The sequence below is a fragment of the Ambystoma mexicanum genome, chromosome 5p (genome assembly GCF_040938575.1).
Source record: "Ambystoma mexicanum isolate Mex_15411 chromosome 5p, UKY_AmexF1_1, whole genome shotgun sequence".
Lineage (NCBI taxonomy): Eukaryota > Metazoa > Chordata > Amphibia > Caudata > Ambystomatidae > Ambystoma > Ambystoma mexicanum.
In genome coordinates, this window is record NC_090930.1 from 297,981,669 (window position 1) to 298,007,677 (window position 26,009).

Consider the following 26,009-nt stretch of genomic DNA (forward strand, 5'->3'; position numbering starts at 1 on the left):
GAAGGGCGTGGGAGACCCTAGGGATGGTATCACTGATGGTTCTCCTTGTTCAGAGTCCTAGGAGCTAGCTTTGGCCTAGGGCAGAACATGTTTTTTCAATATATACAGCTACGGAATGTATTGTGTAGGCAATTCGTAGGGGACTATGATATCTTGCAGGAAATGCGGCTCCTGACTAAAATTGCCAATGAGATATGTATGGCAAAGCTAGTCACCAATGTTTATAGGTGGTTATGGGGGGGGGTGGAGGGGTTTGGGCCTACTGGAGCAAGGGGGGTGGGATATTGCATTAGGCCAGACGAATGAGTTAGCCATTAGTGCCAAGATGAGAATGATACACTACAAGATCCCACATAGCGTACTGTACTCCCAGACTATTGTACCTCATCGGCAGGAGGGAGGACGGCATAATTTGTCCCAAATGTAAAAGTGAAAGGGGCAATTTCGTAGACATGATCTGGAGGGTGCCCCAGGATACAAAGCTTTTGGGAAGGGGTGATGTCGAGTGTGTGTGCAGTTTACTGAGAGAGAGGATAGAAGCTGACCCCAAGATATGCTTGTTGGGGATATGGCGGGACTCCTCTCTGTCGCCTTGGGATACCAAGTGGTCTGACCTGGCTTTTGTTATAGCCAAGAGGGGCATCACCAGAGTTTGTGGATCTGAGGACTCCCATGCCCTGGTTGAATGTGAATCCATCATCGACTGGTGCATAGCAAAGGAAAGTCTGATCTACAAGAACAGGGGCTGCCCACAAAAGCACAGTGTGGGGCAAATGGATGAGGGATGTGTGCCAAGGATTTGGTGGTGCTGTGACAGGAGAGTTCAGGTTTGGTCTTTTAACTGCTATGTCAGTGGCCGGCTTATGCTCCCACGATTACATACTGAGAAGTACTTTGGAAGGGGCAGGATGAGGGCTCTGTGGTTGGACATTGGATAAGTAGATTAATCGTTTTCTGCATTGCATGTTGAATATCGCCCTGGTCAGTGGTGATATAAACTCGTCCTCCAGTGATCTGCTTGGAAGCCATTGTGAAATCGGTTGAGGGGCTCTTGCTTGCATATCCAAAATCATTGGGCAGTGTCAGAAAGCAAGCTGTTTTGGGGATGACTTTGATTTTCCCCCGTTCCTAATTTAGGAACTTACTTTAATTCACACACATCCCTGTTAGTAATTAAGATGCTCTACAACAATCACTCACTTGGATTGCACTCTTTCACTGATAAACATAGGATTATCTCCCGTGTCCTCAAAGTCACTGTATGTGTTTGGCTTTATTCTCTCATTGTATATATGTCATGACGTCACTTCTTTCCATTTCCTCCACCGCACATAATGTTCTGTGTGGAGTTTTGAAGGCATGTGAGAGGTTGAGACATTGGCGTGGAGGGTTGGATTAGGGACCCGAGTGCTTTAGTTACTCCTATATGTGAATCAGTCTGTTGACGGAGTATCAAGAGGAACCCAGCTGTGCGAGTCATTGCTCCGATGGTGGTGCATTGCCGTTAGTATCGGGCCCAAACCTCGTACCTACAGACACCTGCATTTGCTGAGGTTTGAGCCAGGAAACTGGTAGTTGCCTGAATAAGCTTGCAGAGATGTGCCCACTGCTTAGGAGTGTTCTCTAAGGCTTTGCCCAGGAACTCAATGGATATCTATCTCTTTATTGTTAAAATGTGGGCGGGGGGGGGGTGCTCAAAGTAAAAAAGAAAAAGCCTGTAATTCATACACTGTACTGGAGTTCAGTAACACTAGGACTGCCAATGATACAGGCAGGCACATAGTTAGAATCAAAATCTCGTTGGTTGTCTCATAGCCCAAACTACATTTTACTAAATCTTCTATTTTAAACAAGAAAAAGCACTTTCTTGTGTGTGGGTCTTCATATATCACAAACCTAACTCTGAAAAGCTAGAAAACCGATAAAGAGCAGTGCATAACATGTATTGTTAGTTGAGGGGGCACCAATCTTGTTAGTTGAAATTGCCATTGGCACTCTCAAAAATAGCTAGGGGGCACTGCTGTGCTTGGGATGAAGTTAATGGAGGGATTCTGTTCTGGTCAGTTTTTAGCGACTGGATCGTCTCAAAAGCGTTCTTTGGTCCATGAATTGTACCAGGTGAGCTTTCTTGGATGCAGTGGCAAGCATCATGTTAAGTCGCAGCTGAGCTACGTTGCCACGAGCTGTCTGGCAAATAATGAATCGGTATGTTTGTTTTCAGTGTCTCCTTATCCCAGAACAGCTACTTATTCACTTCACTCTGCTCAAGTCCTTTGTTTATTGTGTAGTGTACACCCAGCCACATAAATGTGTACTCTTCATTTCGCATTTGTATCCCTTTGTACTGAGCTCTCCATACGAGTACATTGAATGTACATGACGAGGGTTCACCGTAGGGAAGCTGCAGAGTTGAAGGAGTTAAGTCGACGCGCAGTAAGGGAATGAGATGACGTATGTTTATCTCCCCGTGCTAACAATTTCATGGCCGCCTGCTGCCAGGGGATTTTTTGTCTTCCACCTTAAGTATATGCAATCAACAACAAACACATGGCCCTAAAGGAAATTTGTTGCAGGTCACCCCAGAGGATCAGCAGCTTTCCCGGCGTGTGACTGTCGTCACAGCCCCCCCAGGGGGGGGGTTAGTCCTGTATTCACCTGGGGATCCTATGTTGTTTATGTAATTGGGCAGTTACTTCTCATATAACCAGTGCTGGAGACTTGAGTCAGGCGAGGAGGAGGGGGGAAGGGGGATCTTCTCTGTGATGCTTCCAATCTAAATGAAAAAAGTGCACCACCAGAAGGAGTGCATTGGATCTCATAAAATGATAATGCTGTAGATTGTGCGGCATAGACCGCTGATTGCGTAACACATGCAAAGGCCTGTTCACCAGAAGTGATGTATGGGGTTGGGACGTAACAAACCATTCTAGCCTCCACTTGAGTCATGAAATAACCACTGCAGTAGTGCCTTCGAGCCCCAAGGAAATACTCCCCAGAACATCCTCAATACGTATCCCCAAATCGGCATAAACCATCACTGAAATATCAATTGGAAATGCTTTATTGCTCAGAGCATGCTTCTCTAGCTCGCAGATTAAATATAAAGCACTGCCAGTAGGAGGGCAAGCTTTTCCCCTACCGAACATCTACAGTACAGACCACACGGGGCTAGGGTTTCCAACCACGGAGCAGTCGTGGCGCATGTAAGCAGTGCGCGCTTCACTCACACCGCATATCGGGGGCACTTCTGCACGGGACTCTTGGGTAAGCAACCCACTGCTTAACTCATTTACCTATATTATGTGTGCCCCATGAAATGTTCCCTCAAGTCTCATATAAATGATTATGGAAACAGTGTACTTAAAAATAGTAATCTGTCTGCTGAGCCCAAATCTCCCATTAACACACACTCTTGACTCCCAGTGAGACTCTTCTGCCGATCCCTCGATGTTAAAAGCAGCCCTCCATCTCCCCTTCATTCTGAAACCAGACCCCTAAGGACTGCTGTGTGAAGATGCGTTGTCTCTTGTGCCCTCGTACCCTTCTAAGCACTCCCCTGACATGCAAGTGCTCACATCCCATCACAATTTCCATTGCTTAAAAAAAGTACGCATACGAAAAGCACAGTTGCTGCTAAGAATGCAGTGTTTTACAGAGGTAACTGCCACGACACCCCAGACATCCTTTATCACCTGCGTGGTCCTGTCTGCAGAAAGCACTGCAGGTGACTGAGGTCAAGTCAACATAACCCACACTTTTCTGTAGGATGGATGTAGCCCCAATTCCGCACTGGTCGCCGAGTGCCTGTGCGGGAAGTAACTAGTTTGTTCATAAAAATGTTAACAGCGCAGGGGTGCAGGAACAATTTTTGGAGTGGGGTGCTGGGTATTGGCAGAACATCACCAACATTATGGGGGGGGGGGGGGTTGCGAACAAATGGTGTTGCTGAATAATCGAATGTAACCAACAAAGACCTTCAGCAGATGCCTGTTTGATGTATGCTCCACACATGCCATTTAAAAAAAAAAAGAAATGCCTCAGTGGCATATATTAAAGCAATTTCCTGTAACAGATGCGTGACATTGTTGGGTTTCGTCCTTTACAGAGATTGATTTCTCCGTCAAAGTGTTTTCTTGGTGCAGAAAAATGACCACGACTACTGGAGCGGAGACCAAACTAAATGTCTTCTTGGGGAAACATCAAGTCTTGAATCTATAGGAGCTGCTTAAAAAGATTTGTTTTTAAAGCCAAGGTAGAAAGATGGGGGAAACCTCATGAATTCATTTAATGCCTGGAAATTATCCTCACTGCCCTAGATGCATTAGTCCTCTATTGCCCCCAAACCCTCTACTTTACCATCATGCTTGCAGCCCCAGATGCACGACAGAAGAAAGTCACAGTAGATAATGCAGCGTCACGGTGAATACTAGAAGGCTGTGTACATGCTCAGGAAGGGCATTGCCAAGAATAATATTGTGACAATTATTTTGCGCTTAGTAGAAATATTGTCACCACTTAGAAGTATGCCTAATTAAACGGTGCTCTTTAGAAGACTGTAAAAGAGAGGCAATTCCACATGAAGCCTAGGAGGACTTCAATGCACACACTTGGACAAAAAAAGCTTCTTGCTCAAATGATAACAATTATTGATTTTTTTTTAAAGAAAATATTAAAGAATAATTGGCATGTAAAATATCTACCCCAGAAAGAAAAACGTGATTTTTCTCCTATGATTTCTCTTCAAAGAAAAACAAATATCCAAAAACACTTAGGAATGTCTGATGAAAAGAAGGACCCAGATCAGTCCTTCAGTTACTCAAGAAAAGAAAAGGAAAAGCCATCCAAAATATTTGTGTGGTCACAAGTTCACAGGGTGGCAAATACCAGTCTATATGCATTTCAACAAATGTCCTCCTCCACCGAGCGTGATGATCCTGAAGACACAACATACAACACCAGAAGGGAGGAAGCAAAACTCTTTTCTTCCCATGATGCTTTTATCGTTAATTTAAGCTACTAATACCCAATGAAATTCGGTCCAGTTTGTAATGCAGCCAGCGATCACTCTGTCGTCTAAGTGCCTCATCTACCCCAATTCATAGTTCAGGTCCTCGTTCAATTTCCGTGCCCTAGCTAGGCATAAACCAATCGGGAAACCGCGAGTCCTGCAACTTGTCACTGGGGAGGACTTATCCTTCCTTACATAGATGGCTGGTCATTGATGTTGGATGAAAGGGAGAGGAGCACCCTCCTCCCTCATTGCCCATTATAATGCCAGGAAGGATTGTCACATACAAGCAATATGTCATACATTATTTATTTCTAATAATTCAGCGCAGTTTCTTTAATGTGAATCTGATGTTGATGCTTCCTGTGTCCCGTGTCATGACCAATGCAGCCCCAAATTATGGTGTAAGGTAAATGTTTCTAGAGAATGTAATGTTTCCAGTTGGATCCATAATCCTTCTTGTGGATTCCAATTGGATTCTGAAAGCCGTATCAGATTTACAGTTGAAAGAGGAATCTCAATCTGGGACATAAAACTGTTAAGTGAGCTGGCGGAATTACAGGCAGATCACGAGAGGCACTACAGCTTTGGTAGTCCCCATGCATGCACTCCTTAGCACTTCATGCGAAATGTAATTCCTCTGCATATTGGTTTTAAAGTGCTGAATTTACCTCAAGCAATTGAGTGGAGGTAAATCCCATTACCACCCAAAAAAAGTAGTAACGGAATTACTGACAAAAATGTACTGCATTCAAACCCATAGTGAGGCCCATTGCGTGCGCCATGCCAGTGTTCTCAAGAGGGTACGTGTATATTTCAAACCCCATGAACATTTAAAGAAAAGCCTCTGCTGAGACTAACTGGAAATGAAGCAGCCCAGCTGAGAGGAACTGTCAACATCGTGCAGCACTCGTGCTGAGAAGTAATGGTCACAGAGTATAGCATCTCAAGTGAAAAGTTGATATGCACCCCTACTAAAAAGGGGGTTACTGTTCAATTGAAGCACAGTAGCCCATTCGAGAAATATTAGTATGATCCCCTTAAAAGTGCAGTAGTGTTGCTCAAAAGCGTCACTATTATCAGATCAAGGTATAGGATCCTTGTTGGGAGGTGTTCATACTGACCAACTTAATGTGTTTCAGCTCTTGATAAAGATGCCTGTACAGTTATTTGGAGGGATAATGAGGTGGCACTGACTACCAAAACAATTAAAACTAAACCAATCTGCATTCCCGAATCAGGTGCACTAGTCCTGCTGGAACATGTGGAGTCTGTTCATTAAAGGTATGCCAGGTATGCTGATCAGTGTGCATCCAAATCTGCTGATCTGTGATTCAAGACAGTAGCCCACAGGTTACATGCATATCTATAGGTCAACCACAACGAGCTACTCTAGCATGATGTGCTCCAGGCACCCGATGGTTCAACATGGATCACTGCTGCAGGTACATTACCTGACTGGGTTATATTAAGATGTCAATGGCACTGGAAGGTCAGTAAGAAAGGTGGCGTACTGCGAGTACTTTTACCTGAAGTCTGCCTCAGCGATGCAACCGTATCACACTGCCTATCCTTAGGGAATTTAGCCACAATCCCTACTTAGTGCTGCAAATCACTGCTGAGTCTTAAAGTAAGCTTCGGTCAGTTATGATATGGCATTTAGGACGCGCCTATACACAAGTTTTTCAAGGCGTTCAAGTGCATAAATATGTTAGAGATAACCACTGGCGCCCATCACCCAGGCAGGAGATCTCCAACTGACCTATTAAGGAACCTTCACTCCAAGCATTCCCTCCCTCGCAACATAACATTCTCTCTGACACACCAAGACTCTCTTACACCACCAAGCACCTGCATTCATGCCAAGCACAAAACAACCCCCCCTTCTTTCCAAATCACACAACATCACAACAAAGCAAATCACAACAAAAATAGTCGGCCCACCTGAGAAATTTGTATTTTTCCCTACTGCCAACTATTTTTCTCTGCACATAGGTCAGAGGACTCAAGTGAGCAGTCTGTCTTTGGGTTCTCTTCTCAGAGTGGTAAAGTGCCTATATTTCCTTACACACACACACAATCTTTTGATGTATTTGTGAAACGTTATCATGCTCAACACTCTAAAATCCCTATTTATAAAAAAATATATTTTTGTTTTCATCAGTAATTGTGCCACCAGATACAATTCACAGAATCCCCTCTGTAGTCAGAAAAATAAACGGAGCTCTGAAGGCTGCGGAGATGAGCGAAACGTTAGTCAAGCATGTATTCCAGGGACTTGATTATGCCTCACGCCAGACTTTCTCTGAACAGCTACCCATGTTGCAAGCGGAAAGCAGTTCTGAGGCATCTTTATTGCCCATGCTCCTTCTGAGGTCAAACCCGGAGATAAGGGAAGCACCCCTAGTTCAGTGCCACTGCTTCAGTCGTTGATTCAATCAACATAATCCTAGTGAAGTTACACGCGCAGACACGTGCACAAACATGGGCTCGCTTGCACACACCTACGGCTGTAGTTGCAGTACATATTAATGAGAGGCAACCACAGAGAAACACATGACCTGTCTAAGAAACAGGAACTCGCCCTTCTAATTCAGATAACAAAAGCATTAATTTATTGAAATTAACACACTTAACATTAGCCTGTTAGGAGGAAAATGGAAATGGAACCAAGAGTTTAAGAATGTCTACTTTCTGTAACCACTCTGCAGAACGCCAGCTCGCAACCTTTAGTATTTAAAGGGGAAGTTCACTCAAAAATGTTATTGGCTCAAAAAATGGGCCATAATCAAAAATATACATACAAAATATTTTTAAACCAAGTTCCTATGTAAAAATTTTGAGCAAATGACGCTCCAACCCAATAATTTCAAGCACTAGGAGGCATCCATTTTGTGAAATTGATGAGCCTCCTGTGCTTGTGTTAAGCTCTGCCCTTGCAGCAATAATGAAGCAAAAGCCAACTAGTGGTAGCTTTTGTTTATTACAGCTGGCTTTTGCTTAATTTTTGCCAGAGAACAGAGAATGCAGTCGGGGCCTGCCGTCTGCTGCTGGTTAGTGCCTTTTTTTTAAGTTGGAAAGAAAACCACAGTAATTATAAATAGGTTGTTGTATTTGTTTGCAGTGGCCTTAGCTTTAAGTAGAAAACCACAGTAATTATAAATGCTTTGTTGTATTTGTTTGCAGTGGCTTTAGCTTTAAGTCTCCCAGGCTCCCCCGAGCCAGGGGAGCCTGGGAGACTCAAAGCGAAAGTACTGGTAATTGTAAATTAAACATTGTATTTATGATTTCCATGGTTTTCTTTTTAAGTTTCCCGAGCTCCCCTGAGCCGGGGAGCATGGGAAACGTAAAGAAACCACAGCAATTATAAATGCAACCGTGTTGTATTTATGATTGTGGTGGCTTATCCTTTGAGTCAGGGAGCCCGGGAGACACAAAGTGTAAGTACAAACTTAAAAAGAAAACCACCGAAATCATAAATGCAACATAGTTGTATTTATAATTGCCAAACCTTTACTTTTAGGCAAGTCCAGGCAATTATGAATACTTTGCCGGCATCCAGCAGAGTATTCATAATTGCTGTGGCTTTCTGTTCTAGTTTCCAGAGCACTGGAAACTAGAAAAGAAAGTTTCAGCAATAATGAAAACTGTGCTGGCAGACGGCAAAATATTTATAATTGCTCTGCCTTTCATTTTACGTTTTTTGTTCTTTCCTGGGTTTGGGGAGCAAAGAAAACGTAAAATGAGTGAAGGCAGCCTTCTCTCTATGATAAGCTCTGCTCTCTGGCTGCAGTAAGCAAAATCTCCCATTAGGGGGCTTTTGCTGCTTGATTATTGCCACCAGAGCAGAGCTTAACATGAACAGAGGAGGCTGCTTCATGTCACAAACTGGATGCCCCCATGAAAAATCTTTGAGCCTCATTTGTTCAAAGGCTTACATAGGAACTTTCTTTAAAAATGTGTTATATATTTTTGATTATTGTCCATCTTTTGGGACTATAAAAATGTTTGAGTGAACTTCACCTTTAAGCGGTTTAAAAGGTTTTCGCCTTAAAATCCATCTGACTGTACTAAAATCTATCGGAGCCCCACAGCAAATATTAAACTTGTTGCCAGACCTCTGCCCCTCTGAAAGATTAAAATGTATGCGCCTTCTGTGAGGATGAGTTCTACCTCATGGTGTCACTCTATGAAAGAGCTGAGGATTTCAGCCCGTTCCTGGGCTGTGCAGTCTTGCTGCTGCTGGATGCAGCTGAGCAGGGTTAAGGGTGGCGTGATTGTGACTGGCGGCAGATACCACCAAGTGTGCCAGGGGTCCTGTTTCTTTTTTCAAACTTCATGTTAGTTCATTGGAACAATTTTGGCCCAGTAAAATGGGACGAGAGAGCGCAGAGCACTGTAGTTCGGGCTGTGCTGCAGGAAGCCAGGGGAAACCTACCAATGTGTGTTTAATACATTTTAATTTTGGGCCAACTGTATAGATTGTACAACTGACCCCACCAACAGGAATAAGATTCGGCCAATGGCCGAAAGCCCGATGACCCATTCCACCACTGATTTTATAGTGCCACGGGAATGCTTTCTCAGTGTGGCAACCTAAAAAAACACAGCTGCTCAAAGTATTTTCTACAAACATGTACACAACTGACAACCAGGTGACCACTCTGGAGACACCCTTTCTCACCTGTGTACTGTTACCCTACCAGTTCGCTAGGCATGTCAATTGAGTGTTTGCTTCTATAATCTCTGTCTAACTCACAGATTCCTCAAAAAAGGTAGCAGGCGCTCCTCTCCAGAAAGAACATGGCATGATAACCTGTTCTGAGATGAGTGTGCAGCACACTCGTTTTGCACACTGTACCTTTCACAGATGGAAAATATCCATTTGCATATCAGTCTTTGTCCCACCCACATGGGCAGTCCAGCACCGAAATGCTATGGCAATTCCTGTCTGAACAAGAGTACCAACAGCAACCCCATGCACATGTTTCAGCCTTGTTGGGCCTCATCAGTGAGGTGAAGCTGTGCCTCTCTGTTGCCTCATTGAAAGACCAATGTTGTGAAAAGCCACAGAAATATGCTGATTCAGAAGTACATTAAAAAGTGATAGCAAAATGCAAGTTATTTAAATAAATAAAATGCTCACTGGGAAATCAAATGTAACCAATTGAAAAGGATTTTTTGTTTTCAGATGCAATGTTTTGTGGTGGTTTATTATGCGGTCACACTCAAATCAGGGAGTTCCTTTCCCCCTAAGCAAGGTGGCGCACAATGAGGCACTGTTTATTCAAGTTCAGTTGGGTGAGGCCTCCAACCCGTCTCGCACCCAACCCCTACAAATACCCAGTGTCACCAATGGACTAGGAACCAGGCCGGTGTGTAGTAAGAATATATATTTATTAATGTATTGAATCAAGGTTTGACAAACGGACTAACATCAGCCACCAACGCTGTGGCACCAGTCAAAATCACAGCTATGACTCGGTTATATACAACAGAGGTGAAATTTTGAAACCTGCAATAACAATTTACACAGATTTAATTTCAATTTAACCGACAGAAAACATTCACAATCTGATACAGGGTCCACAGGAATTACCTACTTTGAAACAATACTTTTCTCCGAGCAACCCCCACGATCCCGGCCTCAATTTAATATGACCCCTTTAATTGAAGGGGCAAGCTGCAGGGAGTGAGGACACAATGGAAAAATCTTTTTGCTGCTGATTTAAAAGGCGCTGTTTGGGAAAGGAGTTCAATGGGAAAAATCGTTTTGGACTTATTTAAACGGCAATGTTGGGGAAAAGGGCACTTACATGAAAATCGTTTTTCAACACACTCGAAAATAAACGGCAGGACTTGATAGTTTGAGGTCAGAGAAAAATTAAAACAAAAGAGAAATTGTTTTGTACCACACATGCAGATGAGATACAATACTTTATAATTCTAGTTTAAAAGGAATGGGGAGTTTCGTTCCCCCCCCCCGCACTGACTTGAAAGGTGATGTTTTATGGATGACTTCTTTTTGATGGACATCCTTTCCCCCACGCCCACTAACCCCTTCTAAGTCAATGATTTCAGAGACTGTCAACCAGGTCTTTATGGGTTATACCAGCTCTAACACACTGGGCCTGAGCTATTGTTAGTTTAGAATTCCAACAACCCTCATCCCATGATTTTCTATGTGGGAATGAATTGATTTACTTTAATCAAATGTGCTAAGGATCTACACCTCTTTCCCCTTCCCCACACAAGGATGGCTGCTCTCAACACAATTTCAACAGAGAGGTGGTTTTCTAGTGGAGAAATAAGTTTGATTAAGAGTTAATAAATTGTGTGAAGGGCCTATCCAGTTTCATCCCCCTCTACCCACTATTGGAAAGAGATAAAGGCGACTGAGCCACAGAGGCAGATTTGCTCAATATATATCATGAATCTGAGTTAAGCCAACCACTTTGGAGATGCAGACACTATGACAAGCCAATTGGCCCACCTCAATGCACCAATATCAAACGTACTACTAATCACCCTTGAGTCATTGATTAAGACAATGAGCCTGCCACCAACCCCATTGTCCAAGAAAATGTAAGTCATCCAGCCCTCCGCTCAGATGGTACACACTATTAATTGAGCCAACCCAAAGCATTGACCCACTTGCTCAGGGCTGTTGTGCCATCAACAATAGACTAAGATAGAGAATGTAGGCTAGGTGTCGGTCCCACGGCACCCAAGTCAACCTGATTCCCTGGCCTTATCTTGGGCCAGAAAGACTGGTGTTCTCTATTCCCTACCTTGGCCAAAATATTTAAAACACCATTTTCTTTTTGCATTTTCCTTTCCTTCAAACATTTGCGTATTTCTGATATCCCTCCTGTGGTACAATTCCTATTTGCCTGCCTGCCCGTCAGTAATGTAATTTGGCATTTGTATAGCGCCTATTCCCGTTGGTATGGCCTCAAAGGGCTGTAGGTGAACGCCCTGTGTGGGCTGAAGTCTGTGGTATGGGAGATTCGTCAAAGGAGCTTAGAATGCGTGTGTGTATTTTAGCCAATACAAAGGTAGGTAGGGCCAAGTTGCTGCTAGTGACCCATATTGATCTGGCTTGTGGATGGGTGCTGTGAGGTTATAGGGAGAGAGAGTCCAGGAGACTGTTTAGCATGACTGAAGTTTTGTTGTGGGACTTAGCTGCATTCTAATGGCATAGGTGTAATGCAATGTGTCTTCAAGAAGCTTGTGATTGCAGATGAGTGCAGGTGGCTGGCTGTGCCTGCAGCTATCTTCCATTGACATGGAGTGTGATCCATACCCGTGTGTTCTGGATGGTTTTTTGTTTCATATGTTCATGTCCTATGATCTGCTGGGCATAAGTGTAATATATATTCAGCCTATATATAGAGCTTTTTTTCTCGTGCCAATGTGGGTTGTTGATGCTTTAGTAAAGACTGTTATTTTATAGAGCATTTGCTAGGACATTGTTTTATTGTAGTACTTATCATATTGTTCAGGAGCTTCTGATGCTGCTCCACATCTCTGGATCATGTCGCCTGCACTCGGACGAGGCAAGACAAAAGGTGGTATCCTATCTGCTTTTCTTTGCTTAACTTTGGTGACTGAAAATCCTTTGAACTAACTTGTGGTACAAGTTTAGCCATGGCACGTAGAAGCTTTTTCATTTGCCCCCCCCCCTTGCACCTCCTCTGGCCAGAATAGGTTTTTTCATCTTTATGTGTTAACCAGTGAACACACAGCCTTCCATGTCCTTGATAACTATGTTTTGAAGCATGCAGGCGTGCAAGATCTGCCCCAACCAAGGATCCAGATTTGTGGGAAATTTCACACATAGCGGGACATTTTTACTGATTGTCAACCTTTGGTTTACAAGATTCAAATGAACACATGCCTGGTGCAACCAAAATCGCACATTACACAAGTTCAATCAAATGACAGGCAGCTCCGCTGACGCCACCTTTAAGGACTATGCTCACTCTGCGTATGCCTAGAGAGGGATGGGTAAGCAATGTAGGCTTTCTATATCGTACAACTTTAAAACTTGGAAAGGTTAGTCGTTCATTCTTGGGAGACAGTATCAGCCCTATAGTTAAGGAGAAACCTACCATCCATAGGAAAAGCGAAGTTTCTATGGTTAACTATTGAGCCGTAGGACGGATCAGCACAGTGTTCGATATTCCTATATAGGGCCCAGGCCCACCATGACTGGAAATTCTTAGGCAAACCCATGTTATGGTTCAAAAGATGTAAAGGGAAAAAAGGGTCATTTTGTTCACTTTTCCATTCAATGTCCCATAGGGAAAAGGTCCAATTTGTGCTCACTGCCCAACCCAAACCACTGGACAGATTTAGGCCAAATGAGAAACTAGTTGGGCATGAAGCGATTGGAGGAAATACTTTCTTGTATTGGTGAAGATACGCCCAGTATTTTTTTTATTTAGCACAGAGAGGGTGCCCGTGTACCCAAAGTTCTTAGTCTGCCATTACGGGATTCGAGAAGTTCAGAATCGACATTGCAAAGCGCCCAAAAATTACATAAAGGTTATAAATTAGGACATTTTGAGGGCAGGGAGCATGTGGGTAGGGTAGAGAAGGATGATTGGTTAAGGATTTGGGCTTGGAGATAGCATATTTATTTTCTTTTTGTTGAGCATTTTGCCGAGCTAGAGAAGCGGCGCGAACAGCAACAAATGTAAATACTCCAAAAACGATGATACATTGAGATGTGGCAATCTGTGTTGCTAGTTAGGGGAGTATTGAGTATTTCAAGTTAATTTAGGAAACGTTTTTTGCGGAAAATGTATATTTCTATTCAAAAGCTTTCTAAATTAACTTCAAATGTGCATGCGTTTGTGTTAAGGTGATTTAACATTCTGCGTTCGTGTATTGAGATTGTTTTATTTTACTCCGATTGTGAATATGAAGTGAGTCACTGAGATGTGTTCATGGCTGAGCCGTGGTTATATTGTTTTGATGAGGTTTTCACCTGATGTGATAGTGTTCTCTTTAACGCTGTTCAGACGTTTTACAGAAGTAGTAAAAGCTGATTTACGATTGTGTAATGTTTGATTTGTTTGAAAGGGGTATGTGAGGGGTAAAAATAAAGTGGGTAGATTAGTGTTTTTGGAAAAGAGGCAGTGGGAATCGAGATAAATCAGCACTATTTTGCCTGATTTCTCGATTCAGAAGATGTGACTAATGAAGAGTATACAATGTAAAAAGGTGAATAATCAAATGTAAAGAATATAAAAGTTTATTTGCCTAAAATAAGATGTACGAGTATTGGTTCAAAAACTGTGATTCTCGATTCTGATTTTATATTTGTATATTAGTTGCTGGTGTTGCATTAACTTTGTTATTATATAAAACAGTTGAGAAGGATTGGGCAGTGGTGCACCATAAGCTAGAGGTACATTTTTCTTATTTTGTATTGGTTCCCTGGAAGCTGGCGATAGCCAATCAGTATGCTTGGAATGTGAGCTACATTATCGGGTATAAGCCTATGATATGAGCAGCCTCAGTGCACATTCTTCCTTGTAGTTTCTTATATGGGTGCTAAAGGTGTTTAAAAATAAATTGCTGTGCCATCCCATACTTTTCAAAGTCTGTTTCCCTGTTGATGACATTGAAAACTGATTTGAGGAGCTAGGGCGTGACACTGAGGTGCGCCGCAGGATTAGTGGCTTTTTTTTCTTCTAGTAAAGACCCTTGGCACCTTTTGTAGAAATCTGCAGGGTAATAATGGCAATGTAAACCGTGACGGCGGGCCAAGAATGCTAGTAATGGTACCGCTGCCTGCGTTAAGGAAACCTTGTTCGATTTGGACCATTAACTTGAGTGGCGGGCGATAACCAATGGGTTTTTAAAAAAAACTTTTATGGTGATTCTGAAATGAACCGTTGTGGGGTTAAAGATGGGATGGGAGGTGTAGGAGTGGATGTAAGAAAGATGGGTCGAACGTAGTTTTTTGTTTTTGGTTTTTTAAATTAACAATCAATTAAAATAAAAAACCTGAAAAGAAACTCAAAATAAAATACTGGCAATTTCATCAAGTATCCACCCAGGCATCCTCAATTGCCTCAAAAGTGGTTGCATTCAGTGCTATTGGCAGATGGCACTTCTGCAGGTGAAAACGCCAGCTACTGGAGACCTGCATTGGCATGGGTGGTCCAAAGCAGGGGCAGCAGATGAGACACTACCATCATTGGCACCAGATGACTTCGACAGGAGAGGTCCAGATGAGGATGATGCAGTTGGTGGTGGTGGTGGTTCTACTTCCTCTACGGCCTGTGGCGTTGCAGGTCTGGCAGTGGATTGCAGGGCATTGCAACCAAGACAGATTGCTTGTTGGCGTAACCTGCTCTTGAAATGTTCATCCACTTGCCGTCAGTGGTAACAAATTAGGTGGTCAACAAACGCTGTGGTGCCCAAGCTCTGCGCAAGAATAATTGAGAATCCTTTCCTGCACATCGCACAATAGAATGTGCACTGTCTATTTTTGACGTCTGAAAGGTGAGTATTTAGGGAACCTTGAAGTACTGCCAGCATAGGGAAGGTGTGAAACTTTTACAGCTGTACTTCTTCGGAGGAGCTGGCTTCTCCACCCATTCAACATCCTCTTCCCGCATGTCTTCCAAGTCTTGCGGGTCGGTGATTAGGTCGATCTCCTCATCGCTGGAGAATGCCTCAGGATGTTGTGTCTCCATCTCCATTAAATATCAAAAATCAAAAGGAAAACAAATGTAAACCAAGGATAAAATCCTTGAAGGAATAAAAATACTAAAACAAATAGAAAACAAAGTACAAGTGCTCTTTGAAAAAATAGGACAGCTCTAATTTGCACTATAACTATCTGAATTTATCTACAAAGCAATGAGAAAGTGTAAGGTTTTCTGGAGCGTGTATGTGTGGTTAGCGATCTGGGTTTCTATGAACAGATCCACTCTTGATTTTAGGCCATTCCGTTTGAAGATTTTTCTTTTTACGCATGAATTGCGAATTTGAAAATATAGACGATTTAGCTTCTTTTATATTATGGATTTTTGAATATGTTGCCAATTTGGTTGTTAATTAGGTTAGGTGTGGCACATAATTACTACTAAGAATGTCATATGTATGTTTTTCCTTGTATGAATATTCTGATATATCTCAATTCTGATGCATCTTGATTTGGGAATCGAATGTCAAATTTAGTGCTGCTCACATTGCAGTTTGAATCACAAAGCAAAATAATGTGTTTTTTCCTCTGTTTTCATTGAACCTTTTCCAAAAGAGTGCCATTATCTATTTTTTTATAGTGCATTCTCCCTTTACATAAATGAAAATTATTGGAAGATTAAGATGCAGTTTCTATTTCATTGGGTGTATACGTGGTTCTCGATCTAAAAGAGTGATGGAGCATTTTAATTGGAAAATTTGTTGCTCAATCTCCTCTACCTCCTCTCAGTATCGTCTAAATAATTTGTAATATAACTTGATTAGTTTGGGGTGCGGGGTAGAAACAAGGTTTTCTTTGAAAACATTATTTTATCCGGTTCTCTGTGTCTTCATATCGCTCATTTTTTTGTTAATTCTCAGTCCTCGCATACAATCTGAACAATATATGAAACGCATGCACTTGTGATTGGAGATCAGTGACTAATGAAAAGAAGCAATATTTTGAAATGTGTAATTCGGATATGCTGAGAAAGTATTTTTTTGTTTCTATATTGAATTTGCAATCCAATAAAGTATTGGGACGAGTAAGAGAGCTGTATGGGAATGAGATCAATGTGAGTGGGTAGAGTGGGAAGAAAAACAGAAAGCAAGGTGTTTACATGTTATGAGTAGCATTTTTTACTTTTTTACTCTGAGACCCCCGGCCGGCCCAAAGAGCCAAGGCTTGCTCAGAAGTACTTTAAAACAAGATAGCTGCACCCTTGAGATGCATGGGGGTGCAGATTCATTATTCTAACACCAATCAATGAGGACAACTCAATGGTTTGGCAAAGGGAGTCAGTTTAATGACAAGTACAGAAAACGTGGAGTCATGGATATCAGCAGTGATGTGATCATCCTTCTCGCTTCAAACTCCAACGAGCTTCATACAAGTTGTACAATTTATACTGACAACTCGTCATCACTGACGTGTAACACTCAAAAGTTAACATGCAATTCTATTGGTTAGGAAAAGGTAACTTTACTATAGGTACTATATCTGTATATGGTAACGAAGTAAGGAGATTGGGTAAACTGTCAGGTGGGCATCTAAGCCCTTCCTTCAAACATGACTACTGTAAACGTCACAGAAAGTATGACGTTTCCTTGGTTCTACTAACTATAGGACCACAGATTATTTGGTCTGCTGTGATTGGGTTGGCACCAACCCCATGCATACTTTTTCACTTCGCTTAGCAGCACGGAGAATGGTCGGCCAGGTGCGGGGTGCCCCCTAGTTACCCGGCTATCCTCCGATTAAGGTTACAATCAATCATCACTTAGTGTCCATGTGTCAATTAGTTCTCAGTGGTTGGCCTCGAGACTGCATCATCTGTCTTGGAAAAGTTCTGATGTCTCCTCCTGGTCTGGTGCCAAGCATAGGTGTGAACCCTTGCTTCTTCTTGCTCGGCTGGTCACATGATTCCCACCCAGTTAATGTGTCTCTTTTTCTCTCCATTTGTGCATTTGATTCTTATTTAGCAGGCCACATGCCTATGTCTTCTTATCTCGACCTTTCAGAGGCAGGATTTTCTGTTTTCAGTTTCAATTAGATGTAGCTACTGTTCGCATCTTTTATTTGTATGACCTTGGCTTTCCTGGCACGAGTCGCGTCTGCATAGTTTCGATACAGCCATCTCTTTTCGTTTTGCTAAATATGAATCTGTTCTCGTTTGGCCTTTAGTAACCTGGGTTGATTCTGCTTCTTGTGCAAAGTAGGAATACACTTATACTGTGCTTTATTTTAAGGTAGATTATGTATACTGGCACTTGCGGCACTGTTTTCTTAGCTTTCTTGCAGTTCCAAACATATTTACAGGTGTAAACTGGTCACTATCGTCATCTTGCTTATAGCTTAAACTTCTTTGTATTTCGATATCGTCCTCTCACTTCAGGTTCACGATATCCTTATACATGGCGTTTCGTCTCTTTTGTGTCATTCTCTGACCTAATTTCTTCTGTGAGTCAGTCTGGGTTCTTGTGACGTCAACATTTGCCTTCCATTAAGACCTTTTGGTTTCTTCCGGGAATGTACTTGGGAAATCTTCATTTCGTCTCACCTGTTGGTAGGGTTTCCTCAATGGATACCTTACTGCCCATGGTTTTCTTGGTATTGGTACTTCACTAGGTGCTGTTCTTTCAATAGGCACGGGGCAGAGCCCTACTGCGGCTCTCTGCTGGTTTATTTGCTCATCATACATCACATATCTCAGCGTGCACGTTCCTGGTACTTCAAAATGGACGATTGGAGGGCAGGCTTTAATTGGGACCTCCTCTACAATATTTTTTCAGAAGTGAAGTAGGCATGATTTAATGTTTTGTAGGTCGCATAACCCCACTATCACCACATCATCCCACTTCCTTGTTTCAGTATCACACTACCACGAACTCGCTGTTCCTCGTCACAGTCCCTAAACTACCCCACATCGCTCTTCCTTATCACAGTACACCATTACTAATACCATCTTATCTAGTGCACACACATAAAACAAAATACTTGATAAGCCCAATGTGGCGTAACTCAAGAACAGAAATTGATAACACATTTTACGACATCATATATGTTATCAGAACGAAAGCCAATTACAGGTGGTGGGAGGTAGCATAACAAAACCCTTAAAATTCAGTGGAAAAACTTTAGGTAAGGGACAAAGTTAAATGAGTTCCGTGCAATAAAACTCTTGAAATTCAGTTAAACATTTTTTAGTTAGGGAACATTAAGATGGGTGAAAATGGAAAAGCTGCTGGAAGCTATGCCACCTTAACTGTGAGGCCCCCATTTCGCAGCCCGTAAGCACCCTGATGACAACCCTCCTATTTCCGTCCATGCTGTGGTCATGTGGATGGTGTAAAGAGAAAGTGGACATGCGCTTATGAGGGTATGGATTGAAGTTGGTGCTGTTTTCAAGCAGATTTGAGGGTGGGTGATTTTTAAAAGGTGGATGGAGGATTGCTAGTCTGTGGCATGGTGGAATGCACCTTTGGGTTGAGTCCAGAGTATGTTGTTCTACTTGTTTTGGAGATTATAGTGGAAGGAGGGTGTGGAACTGAATGTCAGAGCATGGGATTGGTTACAGTTGGAATATGCCAAAGGAGACGGTTGGTTGGATAGTGCACGCAGGACCATTGATGGAGGGTGGAGACGTCTTTTAGCAAAACTATTTGAGCTGTCTGTTGTGGAATTTTTCTTAGCGCTGCATGAGATAGTTGTTTCTAATCCAATCTGGTGATTTTCATTAACATTACATGAGATTAATATGTGCCTGGGATCTCTAAATATTGCTACCCAGTGTCAGTTGACCATTGTAGCTCACTGCTGATCTTTTGTTTGGGGGTCAAACCTAAAAATTCTGCTTGATGGCCTTATTCCTAATCCCATCTAATGGCTTTTCCTGCTAGTCTTGTCTACTATTGTTATTGCATCCGCTTTCAAGGGGGAAATGATCTGGTTCTTACTAAACTTCTAAACCTAGGCCTGATTGCTCAGTGAACCCAGACTATGTCTAAAGTGGGAAATATTTCACAGCGATTTATAGGCTTGTGGGAAATATGTTGTGTGGTGGGAGATTTTGCAGGGCTGAATACATGTAGAGCTATTGTTGGCCATCACCCTTTTTTGTGAAATCCTTTACTTTACAGTGCAAACTTGAGTGATTGCAATGTTGTAACCTGGTTCATTGATGACTCGTTTCTCTGTCTAGGAGGTGGGCCCAGAAGGAGACAGCTGTGCGGTGTGCATTGATAACTACAAGCCCAATGATGTGGTCCGCATTTTAACTTGCAAGTAAGTACTCGTGAAAAAAGTATTTTATTAAACCATTTTCTGACTTCTTACAGCAACAAGTGGAACATTTTCAATTTTTTAGTTTGTCCTCCTGCAGGTTACTTTTTTATACAAAAGAAACTGTGGGTGCTAGTCACTTCTAAATTTAGCTGCAATTTTACAGCTATGATAAGAACTAGTGAATTGCTTTATTCCCATGTGTATGATATCATCTGTGAAACTAATACACCTGTAAATGTTAAACTGGAAAGGCTTCCCATGATATTTGTCAGTCCTATTAAATTGAAGATGCATTTTAATCTGTGGTTTATGTTGCGATCCTGCCTTTTTTAGGTGCTGTAATTGGGGGTGTTACTAATCCATTTAATAGTGGGGGGTGCAAGCATGCCTGAAGCAAGATGGCTGCAATGTCTTTAGGCTTTCCGACCCTCTGTTTCCAACTGCCATCCTCCATTATCCTGCGCCTGTTGTGGATTCTGTATCTTCTTCCTCCACGTGCTGCTGCCTGCCTGGATCCCTGTGTGTTTTGCTCTGAGTGTGTGGGTTGGATTACACCCGAGTGCCAAAGGCTTGCCCCATTCTTCTTCCCTGTGAGCCAGCTGGAAACATTCTGTCAACAAGCCTGTGGTGACACGGTCTGCACATCCATGTGACCCTGACCTTTCGCAGGCAGCCAATAGGTGCGGAAAGGTTCTGTCTGCCTTGGCAGTGGATGTCTGTTGCTTCCATGCTCCCTGGGACTCTGGACAGCTCTGTGTCACATGGCCACTGGTCCTGGTCATATCTAAACCTTGAGCTACTTCTCACTGGGGCCTGAGGAGGAGGGGGTGTGCAGGTGGCAGTTTGACATTGGTACAAATGATCTTTTTGTTGTGTTCCAGCTGGAGGCCTTCGTGACGTGCCTCTCATCTTGCACTTGTATGAGTTCTCAGCAGATAACTTCACTGTGGTGCCAATAACCCTCTTTCAATTAGTAATTTTCTCTCACGTCCACAGGCCGTATGGTAGAGGTGGCCATCTAAGTGTGGAGCCTCTCCCTAATCCTGCAGGTGGTTGGTTGCACTTTTTCTCTTATCCTTTTTTCTTTAGTTCACCACACGCACCATTGATTTTCCCCCCAAACACCTGACCCTCCATAGCCCCCATCCCCTCAAAGTGCAGACCCAGTCTATATCCCACCAACCATTATGGTCATGGGTAAGTCTGACAAGGGTCAATCTAAACTCTCATTTGATGGTGGAAATAAGATGGGCAAGGAATTGCATCCTTTGTCGTAGATTCTCAAAGTGTGGGGGATGAGGTGAGCAGAACCCTTCATGTGGGTAATGCATGCTGACAAGCTGCCATAGAGATGGGGGTGTGGGGGGGGGGGGTGGGCGTGTAAGGAAACGTTTGCTGGCCACAAAATTGCCATTAATGCCATCAGTACAAAACTCTTCACCTTGGCGTCTTGCATTGTGGAGTTCCTGCAGATGTCTCGATTATCAGGCTGCCAAATATAGAATGTCTGCAGAAGACTAGGTTTGGAACACTTCCAAAGACGAGGCCATGAGACTGTCAAAACCAATGGAAGTCATTGAAGTGAAGAATGATGAGCTCCAAGGGAGGTTGGGATTGATTAACACCTATTTTCGCTGAGTTTTGAATTCTTGACATTCGCAAACATGGACTTTGATTGAGAAAGTATTTGACTCACAAACCTGTCCCTCCTATAACCCCCTCTGATTCTCATTGAAGGCTCACTGATCTCCCACTCCAACCCTAGAAGATAACCTGCTCCTGAACTCCCAGGACAGAAATACTGTTTAAGTTGGCCACCATGTTCAAACTGCAGGAGAATATTTTTTTAGAAGTGACTAACAATGGAAATATATTTATTTTCCATTCTGGAGGAAGCAAGTGGCTTTCTTGATGGTCTCTCCTTTGGGTGGTGAGTGATTGCTGAGCCCCGAAAACTCAACATTCATGAGGCCCTGTAAAATGCTTGCATTTTCTTTCCCTCCTTGATCCAGGTGCTATAACCATGTTCTTCTTTTAGCAGGTAGTGCTAGGTGGTGTAAGCGATATTCAATCAACACTACAGCTAAGTCAATGCCTAGTCTGGGATGCTGAGGAAAACCCTTATTGATGTATTTTTATATTCAGTTCAGTACTCTGGATGACAACCCTTGTATAACACCCCCCTCTTAGAATCCCCCTGACCCCACTGAGCCAAGAAGTAGGTTTGTTTTGCAAATTTAAAAGGTTTATTTGGACAATTCAATATATATCTATCACAATTTATAAATAAATTGATAACTGATATCACACTTCAGAATACGACCGTGATCAACAATGGATAATGTTACAGGGGTACACTGATTTGGTTACTTAGGAGTAGTGTAGAGGATGAGGTAGCTGAAAATGCTTGATGGTTTCAAGGAAATGCAAGGTGGAATAAAATGCTGTACAGAAATAACTTGTTATGATTTTAGCAAAAGGTAATCTGATCACTTTTCTCTGGCAATTCACCCCCCTCCCCTATGCAAAGTAAGAAATGGAAGGAGATGGAAAGAGGAGCACACAGTTCTCAGGAATGCGATCAAATACAATACGAAATTCAGTTCCCCCCCCAGCAAGCTTAGAGAAAACAGGGATGAGTTTTAAACACAGGCGAATTACTTTAATGTGGTTCGCAAGGAAGTGAAAAGGTGCTAAAATTGCTTTTAATTCCCTCTAGAGGTTCAGGGTAGGTGATGGTTACTTTATATTAGTTCAGGCTCACTTTAACAATACTCTATGAATGATAAGCAGATGGCAAACGAATTTTAGCAAAGAGAAGAAGAAAAAAGCTGCTGTTTTCTACAGATGAAGAAATCGGACCAAATCGCAAATCGCTGTAAATTCCGCGAGTGCGTGTCTCGCGATTACATTTCGTTCCTAGCATATTCCAAATGGCAGAACTTATTTTTGTTAAAGAAGATGTTACTTTTCAACTGTAATAAGCAAACGGCCACGCTAACATCAACTACACATTTAAAAATTATATTTTTTTGTAGATTGTTCAGAAAACTTTGGATATAGACAACGAATTTGTGTTAAAAAATGAGACGAAGGAAATTGATGTAATATCAGAAGCTAGCACTAACAAGGAAATCCCAAAATATGTAAGTAGGTACCGTATATAAATAAACTTGAATAGGGTGAACCTGATGATGATCTGCTCTATAAAGCATTGATTTGCTGCTTTTTTCCTTTCTGTTCCTTTTTTCTCTTATGCTCCAACTAGCATAACTATACGTTAAAAATCCCTCCTGAAGATCCTTGCCAACACAAGCAAGGTGAAACACGTGTAGAGGTTGAATCTTATAACCCTCACAACTGAGAAACAATGTATTGAATCAACTGAGGGTGAAACTTATAACCCTCACAACTGAGAAACAATGTATTGAATCAACTGTGTAATCAATCAAATAAAATTTATATTTGGAGCGCAAAAGTGGAAGTCTGGTATTTTTCCCAGGAATACATTTTGTTCCTAGCCCAAACGGTTCAAGAGATACGGACGATTTAATAAAGGTAGATTTTCGGATTTAAAGTAAAACTCAAAATGACAGGTGACAGCTTGCAGCTTCAGAATTGACAGGTGACAGTTGTGCAGCTTTAAAAATGACAGATGACACGATTTCTAGGAGGCTGTTCTACTTAGGTTAAAATAGTTTGGATTAGATTATTTTAACTAAGAGATTGGTTCTGCACAGTTCTGCTAGGTACTCACAATATCAATTTGAAATAGGCCTCGTCACGGTCTGGTCAGGTTGGACGGGACTTCCGGTGGGTGGTTCTGAAGTCCCGGCTATCTGGGTCAGCTCTGCTCTCTGGGTCTGTCAAGCACCGGATCTGCTCACAACGGTCTGGTTTGTGGTTCTCTCGGGTTCCGGATACAGCACTGCTTTCTGGATACTGCTACCGGTTCTTGCAAAAATTCTTGGCAAAAATTCAAACAGCTCGCCCGGCTGTTGAATAGTTTGGTTGGTTTTGAGGCCTGCTGAAGAGGATTCAGCTGGTGGATTCAGGCCTCTCTGCTACAAATTATGGAGTTAATTTCTGCTACAGGTTCTGGAGATTGATGAATTTGAAGTCTGGATCTCTGGATGTGAAGTCGTCGGTCAGCATGCTCCGCAGCAAATGGAATTGAATGTCTCTACCTGTCCCAGCAGTCTCTTTTTATGTGTTTTGAAAATGGGTGTGTGCTTGGGCCTAGCTAAGCCTGCCCCTCTCTACTTGTCATTGTCCCAATTCTCCCCTCTCCCATGATTGGGGGAAGGAAATGGATTGTCATCATGATGAGGTCTGTTTATGGGTCAGAGGATCCTCCCCTGGTCAATTTGCACACATCTATTTCTGACCCAAATACATATTTATCTATGTACCATTTTTCTAATATTATAGGTCCAGTTAACATATTTTCTGTAGCACCAAACCATCCGATCCCTGTCTTTGTACGATGTCGTGTCCACTGATGACAGAATTCTCCCCTTTTCATCCAGATAACGACCTCTAAACCTTTCCAGATTTTACACAAATGTGCACCAGGGATATGGGTTACAGATGATAAAGTGTCAGATTTTTAACATGCATGCATTTGGAGTAACAACCTTTTTTCGGCTACTATCCCCAGGAACATACCACAGGGTCCTAACACCTCTTAAAATGTGCACAGAAAAATCACAAGAATAATGATATTATTTATATAATTTTTACAGGTCCGTACTATGAATTATCCATCTTTTTAAAAGTATGCTCTGGTCAAAAAGGGATGTGGCTTCCCACATCACATGGTGGAATAACTGGTTTATCCACTTCCCCCAAGCCAGCTTGTTCAGAGGCACAGCTGCCCCCCAGTTTCTCCCAAGAGGAAGCAATTTTACGACGCCCCCAATATAACATTTGCCTGAGTCCAGGACAAGGCTTTGTGCAACCTCCTGCGGTGCCCCTCCCCTAATCTAATCAGAGAGGTGTCAACTCCTTTTGGCAAGGGGCAGCAGGATGCAGCTAGGCCTGGGAAGAGTGGCTGAGCAGGTTTCAACTCCTGTCAGAGGTAGTTGTCGGGCAGAATCCAGTTTCATTAAGCCAGGTTTCAGCTAAATGTCACTTTTTGTTCCCAGTTTTCTACATTCAAATCAAACTGACAATGTTTACATATACATTAAATAATTACTTCCTTCAAGTCATTTCAGAATATAGTTTTACATTGTATCCACCTCTTAGCAAGTCTTTCCTTGGCCTGGTTTTGTTTCATTTGTTCAGTTTTACACAAAAGTCTGGTGGTTTTAAAACGCCGGCTTTCTGATAGTGGTGAGTACCGGTATTGCAACCATTTTTGGGATTAAGAAAATGAATTCCCCACAGTTCTGAGTTGCTTTTTGGTAATCGGCATTGCCATTCCCAATGGTTTCAGGCTACTGTGTGTGTAGCCCAATTGTCGTTTTAGGCAGTGCCCTCCTGTGCTCACAACATAGGCAAAAATGGGTGGCAGCCTATTCTTCATGTTTTCCCTGTGCACTCTCTGGGGAGTTCTGGCCATCATGATGTTTTCCATGCCAGTACTGCACAGTTTTATGGTAGGGCTTGGATACATGGGTAAAAACATCCCACAGTGGGGTTATATCTGGGGATATCTAGCTCTTTCCAATGTGTTTCCACCTTCCATTCTTTTTTTGTTTTTAAGGACGTGTGTGGTGTTTGAGAGGTGGTTTGGCTGACGATAGCACTGATCCTTGAGGTTATTCCGTGGTGGTGGGGGATTTGTTGATAGGTTTTGCCATTTCTTGGATCTGGCATTGGCTATGTTGTGGGGTGTGTGTGATGAGCAGTACTTTGTGTTGGATGAGTGACGATCTTTTTTTTCTTCTTCTGTTAGGTACATCCACGCTTAGTGTGCGATTACTCTCCTGGAATATACAGGAGTTGAATCACCCAGTCAAGGTTTGGAAGGTTATGGGATATATGGAATGTCAAGATGTTGTCTTG

At 42.5% G+C, this 26,009-nt stretch overlaps 1 protein-coding gene across 1 annotated transcript in view; it reads left to right on the forward strand.

The window, feature by feature from the left end:
* RNF128 (ring finger protein 128) overlaps positions 1-26,009 on the forward strand; it is a 389,934-nt gene that overhangs the window by 247,253 nt on the left and 116,672 nt on the right. The window contains exon 4 of the mRNA XM_069612731.1: positions 19,915-19,997. Coding sequence (XP_069468832.1) covers positions 19,915-19,997 — 83 coding nt within the window. The remainder of the gene's footprint in view (positions 1-19,914; positions 19,998-26,009) is intronic.